The sequence below is a fragment of the Haemaphysalis longicornis genome, unplaced genomic scaffold, assembly GCF_048455015.1.
Source record: "Haemaphysalis longicornis isolate Haplotype H1 unplaced genomic scaffold, Haemaphysalis longicornis Haplotype H1 scaffold_5, whole genome shotgun sequence".
NCBI lineage: Eukaryota > Metazoa > Arthropoda > Arachnida > Ixodida > Ixodidae > Haemaphysalis > Haemaphysalis longicornis.
In genome coordinates this window covers 73,291,566-73,306,157 of record NW_027526385.1, presented here as the reverse complement: position 1 = coordinate 73,306,157, position 14,592 = coordinate 73,291,566, and the positions used below count along the sequence as shown (strand labels likewise).

The following is a 14,592-nucleotide window of genomic DNA, read 5'->3' as shown; positions in this document are numbered from 1 at the left end:
GCTGAAAAGATTTTCCTCTTCCACAGTCTTGGCGTTTTTTGAGCCCTCCAATTGCGTCATAACAGCAATTTAGCGGCTATTGGGCGCCTCCTTTCTTTTGCACCAATAGACGCCCTCGACAGTCCCTTTTGGATAAAGCCGCAAAGTGAAGCAGAATCGGAAGGCGGATAATTCTACTGCGATGAGCAGATAGCGAGTGCCGCTCCTTACTGTTGATAAAGATAGCTTTTGCAATGCCTCCACACACGGAGGAAAGAGTGAAAGCGTTTATCAGAAGTGTTGCAAAGTGCCTTTGAATAAGCAAAAAAAATTATACTCCCTTTTTTATTAAAATTCCTGTCGAATTTGTTTTTACAAAAATAAATAAATAAACCTGGTTAAGAAACTGTGTCTAAAAAAGACGAGATAAAATCATTTTTTTTAAACAAGGGGTTAAAAAGAACACTGCCTTGCTCTGTCTCGAGTAGCTCCGAACACAAAATGCCGTCTGGGCTACAAAAACATCCCCGCAAAAAAAGCGAGAAGATAGCAGAACAAAAACAGGAGATTACGAATAATATTCAGCCTCGCGCTCTCCCGAGTGACGCCAAACACAACCAAAACAGAACATGCATATATCCGGTCTACGCCACGTAGACTGAAAATTAATGGGCTTAAAAAGCACCGTGTGCCAATAAGAAAGGTTTTCCAAATTCATAGAAATGTTCCTAACGGCTTAGTTTGCTTCTTTTAGACATATACTAGTTCTTTACTGAGATAAAAATAAATAAGGCATTTTAGTTTATCTAGTTTTCCCTAGGTGGCGCTGGCTGTCAAGCAAGCAAGCGTTTTATTTCTTTATTTCAGTGCAAAAGTGATATACCTCTAAAATAAGAAAACTAGGCCGTCGCGAACATTGATATGTATTTGTTAAGCTTTTCGCATTGGTGCACGATGGTTTTTAAGTCCGCGAGTCATGAAGTAGCAAGTCCCTTAGGAATGTTAACAGGTGGCTCCCCCTTAAAGGACCCTGCAACACTGTTATAACATTTACTAAATCCTGAGTGCTTTCAGAACGCAGTCACCACAAACTATATATACTTCACTTCTCTAATGAGAAACGTTTTCCATTCAACAACTCTATTAAAGGAAGCTTGCTTGGTCTCGCTTATAGTGGTGTAGTTACCTAAAACGCACTGCAGAAAAGCCAACTCTACATGGTGACAGGGCCCACGTTGATAATGATGATGATGACGCAATAAAAATTGCCGTTCGTTGCGCAATTCCGCAGAGGAGAGGAGCTTCGGAGAGGAGAGGAGCGTCTGAGAGGATATGAAGAATGCCGGAGAGGAGAGGAGGGGTTGGAGGATGCCCAGTGGGGGTGTGGACGCCGCACAACGGTGGAGGGCACAGGCGCGACCGTTAGCTGCTTCGCATCTAAAATGCTTCCCATGACAGGAATCGAACCTGGGTCCCTCGCGTTATGAAGCTGATGTATATCTGATTGCGCCATTCCTAGAATATCGAAGCAGTTTAGAATTTAAATCGAATTGTAATGCTCGGCTTCGAACGACGACGATGGGCTTGGGAGGGGGGGGGGGGGGGTTCGGGGGGCGGAGGCGGGGGGGGGGGGGCTCATTTTTCTCACGATGGCACTGTTTGGTGTCGTCTGAGTTTGGACTTTCACTCGCATGCATGCTGCACTTTGAATGTGGACGCTGCGAGTATGAATCTCGAATGGTTTGCACTTTGACCACTGACGCTTTGACTTTGATTGTAGCTGCTTTGATATGGCCCTTCGCCATTTGATTTTCGCGCGCAAGCAAGATTCGCGTTTAAACTGTCGTAGTTGTTAGACGGAGGGGACTTGAGTTTTTCAGTTGCTTTATTTTTATCCTTTGCTTCATATTGACTATATGTAGTCGGACAGTCACAGCTAAAGTGCATCGTCAATTTCGTAAGCCAACTCGGTCACAGGTGGGTTCATTTGGCCATGAACAGTTTTTAAATCCAGTCTGAAAAATAACGACCTCCTTAAAATATAAATGTTGGTCGCGTAATTTTTAGTTCACGAATCATTTAGGTCATTAAAAAACGTGCATGTTCTTGTTTTCGCGTGATTTTTTTTTGCTAGTGACTGCGGCTGTCTAATTGCCGTCCTTTGTTTCTTTTCAGGCGCTCTACATTTTCGACGTTGATCACAGGCTGCGCAAACCTTTTGTCATTATTTTAACCAAGTAGTGACAAACAATAAATGATTGTTATTGTTACCACCTCTTTAGCCAAGACGTCGCATCCTCAACCATGCAGTTGAACCGTCTCCAAAGATCCTTACTGGTCGTCTTATCCACCCTTATACTGTAATGACTGCTACCGGCAGACAACACAACCTCTCCCATAACGAATGACGGTAATGTCATGTTCGATCTAGCCATAATTCGTGCATGCTTATTTTCTCATAAATATAAAGTATTCGAGAACTGGACCACTCGGCATACATTTGTAATTATAGAGCAGCCCAAACTTGACGGGGCGAAGTGGAGCCAACAACTTATCTTGGTCCCATCAAGTTCGCGCTGTTTTATCTGTATAGAATACATAATACGCTTCGCCAGTTCCATCAGTTCGGTGGCGCAAAAAAAAACACTAATACTAATTATTTGTTTCTACTAAACCTACCGGAACTGAAGCAGAAACGTGGGACCGCCGCCAGAACATTATTCTTGTTTCTTTCGTTTCGGCAGTATCGATGGTGAGGCGACGTACCATGAACTGCGGGTATCCTACACGGGTTTAAAATTTGACGAGGCGAGTTGATTCTTTGGTGTTTACGAAAATGTGTCAAAGACTGGGTTAGAAACAACATAGAAAAGAGGTAAGTATAAAAGATTAGTCCCTCCCACTCCGTGAAGAAGGATTACCTGCGAAGCTCGACGTAGCACACGAAATGCACGATACAAAACACGTTTGTTTGTAATTTGCAATCGAGCAATTAGGACTTAACCCAATGAAACTGAAGGACCCGAGATTATTTCTAGGGGACAAACATGAAGCTGTCTGTTTCCCTCTCGCGTTTTAGGCACTTTACTGTCTGCGTAACACAACCCAATCCGCTCGACCACTGAGGACACCGGAAAGTTCGCATGCGGGCGGTGGACGCACGCGTTTAAACCTCCCGCCAGCACAACAAACATGTCATCAGTGAGGGCATGATTGTACAACCTCCCACCGCCTACCCCAGCCCTCTTCCCTCCCCTCGCAACTCGTGCCTGATAAACCGGCAACCAGTTATGTGCGCGTGCTTAGAAGTGAAAGGCACCGCCAATATTCTTACTCTGAAATGCCTTCAAGCTGAAAACAAAATATTGGCTCGTTTCGATGTTTCTGCTCATCCGGGAGAGATTCCCAGCTATTCGGCGAGCTGGAACCTGGCGGAAACGGCGGCAGCAGCGGCTTTCTGTTGTTTTTGAACCCATTCGCGCTTCTGTTCCGGCAGACGTTCCTTCGATTCCGCTGTTCTTCCCCCGAGCGAACGACACGCGTCTGTCCATGGGGGTTAAAACATCGAAGAACTCGAGCTTTATTCTAGTGGACAAACATGCGGCTGTACGTTTCCGTCCTACGTCGTACACATCTCACTGTCCGTGTAACCCACTAACCCAATTCCAAACCGCTCCACCATTGGGGACAGCTGACAGGTCCCATTGAGCCACGAGACTTCCACGTTTAAATCCCCCGCCAGCACAACGCGCATATCATCGGTAGCGGCATGAAGACTAGTTATGCATGCACGCTCCCCTGCTTCCACCCCCAATCAGTGCACGGATATACCGGCAACCGATAATGAGCGCGTGCTTAGGCGTGAAATACAGGGGCAAAATTGTCTTGCGGAAAGTCTTTTATGCTGAAAAGGAATTAATGGCTCACGTCGGCATCCAAAGCGGGCAAGATGCTCTCGTAACGCCTGATAAGGGCGCTACCACAGTTATCGGCAGAGCGGCGGCGAGGAGGAGCGCCAGGGCGGCCCCCAGAAAAAAAAAAGGGGGGGGGGGGGGCAGGTGGTACTGCTTTCCAGCAAAAAACAGACAAAATAAACAGACTGCTTCCCCCTGGCGCCGGAGGCACGAACCAGAAAATTTGCCGTACGGCCTCCGTGATCGGCTGCCGATCACGGAGCTGCCGGCGGCGCGCCGCCGGTAGCTGATGTCGGAGGCCATGACTGCTGAAAGTCGGAGTATCGCTACTAATACGTAGAATTCTTACAACACTGGTTCTTTAAAGCCAGAATTGGCTGGGAATATCCGAATACGTTGGGTTATTTCACTGTTTTTAAGTTTTGTGTTGTTTTTGTTTTGCCAGTGACGCAAATTTATACGGTTGGGACTAAGTGCCTTTATTCCGCCCCGATCGTTGTCCCGTTTGACTTCATTCTACTTCCCCAATCATCATCATTCCCTTGTACAAAGGATGTCTTGAAGAGTATTGACGTTTGCGAAAATAAACTCGCACTAGTCAAACCTTAAAGAACTGCTTTATCAAGCAAGGCTAACCGCCCCCGTTACGTATGTTTACGTATTGATTAAATATACGCTTTGCTATCCCTGAGAAACACTCGGAGGGATATCTTCCGATTTCCCGCCATATCATGCTTTGCCGTAACCTGATTTGTAAATGGTAAGCGGAGATAATAATGAAGGCGATTCTTGTGTCTTCCACTGATGAAAGTGGCGAGCACTGTTGGTAGTGTACCGCCGATGGTACCACTGAATATATTGTACAGATGAAGCATGAGTGGCGACAACTAGACCCCTGGCTGTGTAACCAAAAGGGCCCCCATAATTCGCCCCGGCCGGTGATTGTAACGTGGAACATTGGCCACCATCGACTTAACGTTCCCAGCGCTGCCACATTGCAGTGAAAGTGGGGAGAACCGGCAGGCGAGCATATTACCCTCATGCGACTTGTATCATCATCATCATCATCATTGGAAGCCACACGTTCATCATCAATGTGTTGGCGCGAGCGCTGAGCGCGCATGGCAGAACCCCTTCGGACTCAGCTAAGCCCCTAAATGTTTCCACTCCTTGCTGCCGTAACGTCAATAAACCACAACAAAATTTAGGTGCACACGTGTACCAGAATTGACGGCGGCGAAGATGATTGTAATGATGATGACGATGATGATGACGACTATAGTTCCGAGGGAATGGCACGTACTCAATCAGGGTATTGGGCAATAGGCAGGGCTAGATAATATTAGTTCGCTACACTCAGGTGTACCTGGAGTGCCTGGTGGACAACTCTAAAGGCGAGGAGGGATTCCACTAAATCAAGAGAGCGTAGTAAACGGGAGAGCAAGGGGTAGAATGTTCCCATCTAGAATGTGGACATTCCTGCTTATTTCGAGCGGAAGCCAGACACAGAGCTTCGCGTCAGAATCCCGTTTCTGCAGTCCCGTGTGAAAGAAGACGCGGTGCTCGAGTGGCCATCTCCAGTCCGCCCAGAGGAACCTAATCTCCTGACGTAGGAAACTCTAAAACCAAAGAGAGATTGTTACGCAATTGTTAAAGTATTTGTCCTGATTGAACTAACACTGCACATAGCAGGTTGCGCCAGGAGAGAGCGGAAAATGTACCCGTTGACCTTCCATACACCACAACAAAGGACGATAATAAAAATGAACTGCTTCGGGGCACTAAAGTCTGTTTCCATGCGTTGGAGGCAAACGCCTGGCGCAAGTTCTTTATTGCTGCATCGTAAATTCGTCTCTTTTGTCGTATTCGTTTTTTTTTTCTCTCTCTCTTTTGGGGCTAATTTCCTGGACAGGCTTCTTTGCTACACCGTGTTTGCGTCTCTCTCTTTTCGCTTCTTCGTCTTAACGCGCGAGTTACATCACCAAGCGAACTCGCACACGCCACAGCTTTCCTAGAGTCAGGGTTCTCCGCGGCTAGTGTGCACCTGTTCTACTCACGTGACATCACGTTCAGATGTCACGCAGCAGTCATTATTCTAGCACTTTACTTTTGCCGTCTATATTTTGTCGAGTTTTTGGGAACCGGGCACATCAGTTTGTCAAGACTCAGAGCTCCCGATTCCTGGTCAATCCCCCATTGGATATGTGGAAAAAAATAAAGCCGTGAGAATTTTTTTATGTTTGGAAAGAAAACGCAGAGAGGTCGGCCTGATCGGATAGGCTCTGACCTGTTACTCAGTGTGAGGGAAGGGAAGGGGGAAAATGGCATAGATGGAGGTTGACAGGCATTAATATTGAAATAGAGCTGAGGATATAACTTTACACAAGAATGTCTGTACCATGTTCAGTAGATGTTCAGTTCACCGCAGCGGGATTGGGCTGCTGCCTAGCTGCCAAACCGCTGTTTTTTTTTTTTTTTTTTTTTTTGAAGGCCAGCACTGCCTTGAAGCCCTTGTTTGAACACTGCGGGTCTGACCAGTGTCCCAGCAGGCCGTCCTCAGATAATGCCTGATTGTCTAACCGGGACAACGACGTGACTAATTTTCCATGATGATGCGCGTAATAGGGACAGTTGCACAGTACATGCTTAATAGTCTCTGGTATGTGGCACGATTAACAGTCAGAATCACTCGAACCATTGACGAGGTGTTGGTAGCGATGAGTAAAGGCTACGCCGAGCCGCAGTCCATGGAACAGCCAAGCGGAGCTTCGCTGAGTCCCTGTTGGTATCCGGAACCTGCAACTAGGGTCCAGTCGATGTAGCCCTGGAACTGCTGTTCTGCCACTGTCAACACGTGGAGATAGCGCACTGATAGCACATTTGGCTGTTACTGAGGAGATAAGGGCTCAAGCTCATCAGGTCACAGATCTGTATTTAAACAGCGAAGCTGTTTAGCGTGCCGTAAAGTTTTCATGTCCGCAGTTTTCGTGTCCGCGGAACTCCTGGTGACCGCCCGGCAGTTAACAAAACGAAGATGATTTCGAAACACCTCCACTCAGGCGAACAATGGCCCTACCACTGTGTGGTATTCATCCACTCCTGGCCATGATTTGGAGGCAACCGGGAATCAGGCAGCCCACAAAGCTGCGCAGGAGGCTTGCTCTTTTTTCTCCTCCGCTGACCCCGTAGTCGCCCAGGCTTCAAACCTTCCTGAATGCTTGGACACTACCGAAAGTACCAGCATACCCCCCGCCATCCGCATACACCGGTACACACACGAAAAGAAACTCCGACCCAAGCAACTTACGCCCAGGGATCACGTTTCTAACCAACCTTCCCTTACAAGAACCCAAGAAATATTTGTTAACAAAGTCTATACAGCTGCATACTTTTCACCGGAAACCATTCGCAAATCCTACTACCCCACAGCAACCCGAAATGCCCATACTTCCAGCAAGTCGTCAAGGCTGATTGCACCACCTGATCTGGATATGCCCCAAATTCTCTCGATCCCTGAATTTCCCTATCCCAAACCCAGATCCCTGAACCCATACCGAACCCCTCACATTAGATGAACACGCCATTAACCTTATCATACAGTTCGTCACTAAGAGCGGTGTAGCGCGAGTTATATAGCGATGGCCTGCACCAGTGAATGGACCATTCAATGCTGAACAACCGTGATGCGACAAAACCCATGCCGCCTTCCGACGACCAAGAACTCATACGAACCCCTTTCGTCCGGGAATCATCCCCTACCAACTCCCCCCCCCCCCCCCCCCCCCCCGAGGCCCCCGGCCTTCCCTTTTTGAATAAAATATTTCACAACAACTAACCCGAGACCCGGCGAACCATGCAATCTATGCAATCTATAAGTGTATTCTTGGCGCCTTGGCGTTTTTGCCTACAGAGACGAAACTGTTTGGGGGTAGAGGTATGCCGCTTTGCTTCAGAGAGAGGGAGGGAGAAAACTTCATTAGGTACAGATGGACTAAGGATACGGGGTGGCCACCAGGCTGGTGGCCACTAAAGCAGCTCGTTCAACCAAGAGCTCTTGAGTGGCCACGTCGGAGCTGCCCAGCGACTCCTCCCACTGCTCACTGCTGGTGATGGGGGGAAGGGGTCTTGAGAGAGAGCATTCCCACATGCAATGGGTGAGCGATGCATACGCACCACAAAGGGCACATTCAGGAGAGGGGAATTCTGACGGGTGAATGTGATGGAGAAGGGATTTCGTTAGGAAGGCTCCCGTTTGAAGGCGTCTCCGTGCTCGTAGTTTATGTTGTGGAAGAGATGCATGGGCTGGTGGGTAGAGACGACGGGAGAGACGGTAGTGATCTGTGATGTCGTTAAAAGTTATCAGCTTGTCTCTGGTGGACCTGGCGCCATGGTGGGGGAAGGGGTTCATGCAGCTTTTCTTGAAGCACGAAACATTCTAGCGCGAGGCGTTGCCTGACGAGTGTCCCGGTGAGCTCTTTTACTACGCGTTACGTTCTAGCACGAGGCGTTGGAAAATGAGGGTCCGGGTGGTTTAGCACCGTGACTTTATGATACGAGATACGGCAACGACGACGACAGGAGACGCCGACAGCCCGAGCCCCTATGAGGCTTCGCCCCTAACAATGCCTACTGTTCGGGGACTCTGGGCGGTCATCGCCTTGCGACGACCGCCCAGAGTCCCCGGCGCACGTTCGTCAGCCCAAGCATATCCACTTAGGGAGATTGGCCAAGATTGGCCAAAAAAATTCCAGCTTTCGCCGTAATCGTGGCAACACTTGCTTGCAACGATAGAGACACGACATAGCGAACGCCCCTCCAACGTGATGTCCCAAGATTATCCCTTCCACAAAATGAGATGAGCTCGCACTTATAGCAACAATGATGGAGTAAAGGTCGCTGCGGCAAAGAAGAAGCAGTAAATCGGCTGCAATCATTTTCTTAAACCTTCATGATGGTCGTTATGATTTCGTGATGATTTCGTGAGGATTTAATTAGGAAATGGCAAAGCATAACAGTCTCGACCCCTGCTTGCAGAATACAACAAGCGGAGCTTTCGAAGTTAATCAATAAGCGTAAGACAGCCGACATACGGAAGTATCATATGGAAAGGATTTAGAATGCTATAAAGAACGGAGGCAGCCTGAAAGAAGTAAGAGGCGTCTAGCATGGGGAAAATCCGATGTATGCACTTAAAGAAAGCTCGGCAACGTCATGTCAAATAGGGATGAAATAGTTATATGTAGCCGAGGAATTCTAAAAGATCTGTACAGTAGCCGCGACATTCAAGATAATACCGAATGAGGAAGTAGTTCAAAGAAGGTAGACATCCCACCAGTAACGACAGAAGAAGGAAAGAAGGCTTTGAAAGAATTGCAAGGGGGCAAAGCACCCAGTGAAAATCAGATAACATCACAACTTTCATAGGTGGCGCGCAAATTTTACTAGAAAAACTGGCAAACTTGTAAATGCCTAATGACCACGAGTGTACCGGAATCTTGGAAGAACGCGAACGTCATCCTCATTCATAAGAAAGGTGGCATAAAGGTCTTGGAAAAGTAGAGGTCGATCAGCTTACTGTCAGTCGTCTGCAAGGTACTTACCAATGTAATCGCTGACAAAATTTCTGCCACCTTCGACTTCAGTCAACCTAATGAACATGCAGGGTTTCGTAAACGCTATTCAACAATAGACCATATTCACAGGATCAATCGGCTGATAGGTGAACTGCGCGGAGCATACTCAACGCCTATATATAGCCTTCATAGATTGTGGGAAAGCATTTCACTTCGTCGAAATCTCAGCAGTCATTCAGGCATTTCGGAATCCGGGTGTAGGTGAGCATTGCATTAGAAAACAGTTAAACCTGGATGTAACGATTCTCTATGTAACGAATTCGGTGTAGACGAGCATTACGTTAGAATACAGTTAAACGTGAATGTAACGGACCTCCGTGTAACGAATTCCTGGATTTAACGAAGTTTTTCAATTCCCCATAGCTACCCCTATCGACGCCCATGTGTTGCGGCGTCTATGTAACGAAACGTCGTGGCAGTGAACCGTGATGTAAAGGAGTCGGTGAGATGATCAGTCATTGCTTTTTTCATTCTGACTAAAAAATTGGCCGGAGAAACGAATTATTTAGCCAATACTAGCACTATCATAAGGCCAGCAGCAATGAAAAAGTCTGGAATAGCCCAAACCCGAAATTCGTCATGATGATGATGATGAACAGATGGACTAGCACCATTCCGTGGCTAACGTAGCATGGAGCCACTTCTTGCTCTGCTTGTTTAGCGTTACACGACACCAGCTAGCAAGAGTAACTACCCTTAACATTTTTTTTAGCCGGCACCGCAAATTACTGTGCGTTTCCCCGTGTTAGTGCGGTTTCGGTTCCAGACAAGTTGTGAGGTGCTAGGACGTCCTTTCGGCATGTAGTTGGTATCTCCACTTCTACCTATAGTATCAATTCGTTGGTGATGAGTGCTGCTGCTACAAAACAAAACGTTGTGCCTTTTCAGCGAAAGCGCACAATTTAAAATGCCGTCTCCGCTGGCGAGAAAGAAGAATGTTGCCGCCTGATATACTATGTATCCCAGCTATAGCAGCTTCTCAACAATCTTGAGTGCGGTAAAAATCATAAAGTTCGCAAAACGTCGCCCTTTTAGCTTACTTTTGGTTCTTGTAACGCATTAAGGCGCCAAAAAGTGTCAAAAGGCAAAAGTGATACTTAAGTTATGTTTGTTAATACCGGGGGTGAGTGACCTTGCTTGCTTGGAGCCCCGTGTAGCGCCTAAGCTCGTGCCAAAGCCGCAGGCGCAACTCACGCAGTTTTGGTTCTGAAATAAATACATGAAGGGTGAGTTCACCTTCACTGATTTCTAGCATTTTTGCTTCGTTTCTGCTTCATTCTCGGGAGCCTTGACTCGAAACTTGCATGTAACCAAAACCTGGATGTAACAAAAAATTGCTAACTTTTGTCAACTTCTTTACATCCAGGTTTAACTGTACCAGAGGATATCTGCAATCGCTCCACAGCTACATAAGGAGAGCAGTAAAATACATATAAGGAAGGGCGTCAGACAAGTAGGCACAGTCTTTCCAATTTTTATAAGAGGTATGCACAACATTGGATTGGGAACAGGTGAGCTTAAGGGGTAATGGAGAATACCTCAGTAATCTCCGATTTGCTGATGACGTTGCCTTGCTAAGTAACTCGGGGGAAGAATTGTACAGCATATGATTATCGCACCGGACGAAATGAGTAGAATCGTGGGCCTGAAAATTAATATGCAGTAAATTAAAGCAATCCTTAAGGGGCCCTGCAACACTGACGATAAGCGCTTCCACTCTTTCCTTTAGGTCTGGAGCCACTGCGAAAGCTATAGTTATCGCCAGCACGGAGCAGCACTGCGTGATTTGCTCGTCGCACCAGATACGACTTCCATTTCTGCTTTGTTTTTGTGGCTTTTTTTCAAGTTGCTATCGAAAAGCGTTCATTACTGCAATTGAAGGAAAACTGGCCAACAGCCGCTACATGGCCTTACTGACGTAATTCGAGCCGTCGGATGACGTCAAGACCGACCAAAAAATAAAACTTTGTTGAGCAAGTTTACAAGTTATGTGATGGGCATAGAGCAGTAATTTTTGGCTGAGGAACTTTTCTGCAAGCATTTAAGAGTTCCAAAAAGTCGAAGAAAGTGTTGCAGGTCCCTTTAATAACCTCGGGAGAACAAAGCGGTTTGAGATAGGTGACAAGGCCGTGGAAGTGGTCAACGAATATTTATACTTATGCCAAGTAGTACCCCGTATCCTAACCATGAGGCAGAGGTAATTAGAAGGATAAGAATGGACGCGCCGCGGTGGCTCACTGGTTAAGGCGTTGTGCTGCTGAGCACGAAATAGCGGATTTGATTTCCGGCCGCGACGGCAGCTTTTCTGATGGAGGAGAAAAGCAAAAACGCCCGTGTGTACGAGATTTCCGCGCATGTTAAAGATCCCAAGGTGGTCAAAATTAACCCGGAGCCCTCCACTACGGCGCGCCTCATCGCCTGCCTTGCGTCGGCGCGTTAAACCCTACAATTAATTAAAGAAGGATAAGAATGGGGTGGAGCGCATATTCCGTAAGCGTGTAGGTACAAGCCCGGCACTTCCAAAGTGATGCTGAACGTAACAGGCTGCGCCAAATGGCTAAACCAAACTAAAAGACACCAAAGCACCTTTATGAAAAAATTGCGTATAGAACTGACCTCAGAATGATCTTCTAAACTAAAAAAATGTGAAATAATTGCTAAAACTGCTGGTGCTCTAACGCGGGCCTTTGGTGCCAGTACCGGTGCCATCTTCCTCGAAGCCAAGAGGCCAAACATCGGGGTCGTTTTAGTGATGGTTGTGATGGTAACAGACATTTGCAGAGAAGGCAGTAACCGAGGGTACATACCTCCATGTTCCGCTTTAGCGAATGTTGGTGTCTAGGGGAGATGGGCTAGGTTATTAACTGGCTCAAGCGAATAGCGGCAAGGTTTATAGCAAGCCAATAGAGCCGCTACGTTATGCAGAAGTGGTGGCTTGGTAACGGAAGATCGGAACGCTTACGTTTGGGGTTTTCCGTTATCTGCAAGTATCAGAACTCGCGCAGTCATGCCAACCTACTGAGTAGCACATTGTTACAAAGCATGGACAACGTTATAAGCGGTGCAACAATCTTCAAAGCGTCGACTAGCCCCAATTTCTTTTATTTCCACTTTTTTCTCACCGGACCCTACCATAAAGTACCACCCACACGCGACAAAACCCTGAAGAAGCTGAAATCTTTCAGTCTGTGGCGCAAAGTTTGTAATTCCGCCCTCAGACTACGCTCACAAGACTACAGCAGGCCCAATAAATCCACGCCCGTGTACGTGCTGTATTAAACTGCCAACGCGTACGATTTCAAGCCAAAGTATCCCACCGTCTACGCGGCTGCTGCTCGCCGAAACGAGGGTCGGCATGCTAGGTCAGGTCATCCGATGGAAGTTGCACACTCGGGTCCTACTACTCCTTGGGCGAGGCGACCACATCTTCCTGTGGTATGGCGGGAGACTCCACCTCAGTGCCTGCCACGGCTCCCAGCTCCTGCGGGTGGCCGTACACAACCACGGACCTGTTGGCGGTACCACCAGCGGAGACGCCATTCATCCTCACAGGACCTGCCGAACGCGGGGCCTGCTGGTGAGTCGCAGTGTTGCGGACAGTTGGTGGCAAAGCCACAGGGTTGCCGACGTTCGTCACCGCTTTGACCGTGACTCTCTCGAAGTCGACGTGGCGGCTCCTGGTCTCTTCCTCCTCCCAGGACACCCAGAGGTACGGACGTTGCACGTAGTTGTAGCTCGCCTCACTCCTGCCACCCGATCGCCGCATAACATTATCCTTGTGTTTTGGGAAGCTTTCCATGCTGAGCCTAATTTTGTTCAGGCCTCGCTCTCTGAGCACCTGCTTGGCCACGTCACGATTTTCCATGTACTTGAAGAAACGATACATGGCTGTGCTGTGAATGATCTGAGAATGCTCGTCGCCACTCGGCGGCGGAAACTCCTCATCCCAGTCAAGGGCGTCATCATCGAGAAGAACCACAATGTGGCATTCACGTTCTCCTTTCTGGGCGGCCGAAACCATCCGGCGGAAGAGGACGTCTTCAAGGAACTTCTCAAACTGCAGGCGTGCTCGCTCGTCAGAGAGATCGTGAAGGAGGCCTTTGAGGTTGTGGCATCTGACGGTCTCCGCGTCGAACGGGATGAGGAGATGGTCGCACGCTTCCCGAAGTTCTGGGAATGTGACGCTTGGGGGACAGTCTATGAAACCAGTCTTGTAGTATTCCAAGATGGCGCCGAAGGCGGCCGCAGAGAGGCCTCCAGCGATTTCGTACTCCCCACGCTCGTTAGGCCTCATGTGGTAGGGATTCCGTGAATGGCCGAACATACGGGCCAGCATGGTGTCCGGCTTGAGTGCGAATAGCGCCGGGTCGACGACGAACCGCGTGTTGTCCACGATGAGCGTGACGCGGTTGTCCGAGCCGGTCAGCAAGAGCGCCGAGGCCGGCGGGGGAACCGCGCCTCCGCGGCTGTGGCCACCAGCCGCCATGCCAGCGCCCCGTGGACTCAGTGCCGAAGAGTTGCTGCAAGACAGGCTCTCCGTCGAGCCCAAACCCCTTCCCGAAGGTGAGCTGCTTCCGCCCCAACCGCTACCGGACTGGCTGCAGGAACAGCAGCTGGCCCCGACGCGATTTGATTTGGGAGGCTGCCGTTCAGCCCGTGCCTGCTAGCTTCCTCGTCGTCGTCCAGTTTGCTCATCAGGCGTGGCTTGAGCTTTGCACCACCGCAACTAAAGCCTTGTGACTCTCGCCGGGCCGACCGCAACCTGGTCCTCCGCATACCAAACAGTTCGGCAACACTTCAAAGAGGTTTGCCGCCTGACTATCCCCTATAATCTCGTTCTTTTACATATATTCACGCAACTGCAACACAGGTGGGCCTGCTTTCCCTGTGGTCATTTCTGACTTGAGTACCATGTTTCATTTTGCTCAATTTATTAAGGCATTAAGTTTGCGGAGAAGTAATCTATGAGCAGCTAGTAATCACAAACCCACAAAAGGAGGAAATAGAAAAGGGAGAGAGACATGCTCAAGAGGAAAACATCATCATCAACAACGACGACGCCTTAT

The 14,592-nt window shown here is 48.3% G+C and overlaps 1 protein-coding gene and 1 pseudogene across 1 annotated transcript in view; one reads left to right on the top strand and one right to left on the bottom strand.

Annotated features, from left to right (window-relative positions):
* Positions 1-2,220, top strand: part of LOC144139769 (lysosomal alpha-glucosidase-like) — a 45,767-nt gene extending 43,547 nt beyond the window's left edge. The window contains exon 13 of the mRNA XM_077672030.1: positions 2,155-2,220. Coding sequence (XP_077528156.1) covers positions 2,155-2,220 — 66 coding nt within the window. The remainder of the gene's footprint in view (positions 1-2,154) is intronic.
* A 10,706-nt stretch (positions 2,221-12,926) lies between these two features.
* Positions 12,927-14,302, bottom strand: LOC144139768 (BTB/POZ domain-containing protein KCTD20 pseudogene; annotated as a pseudogene).
* Positions 14,303-14,592: the final 290 nt, after the last annotated feature.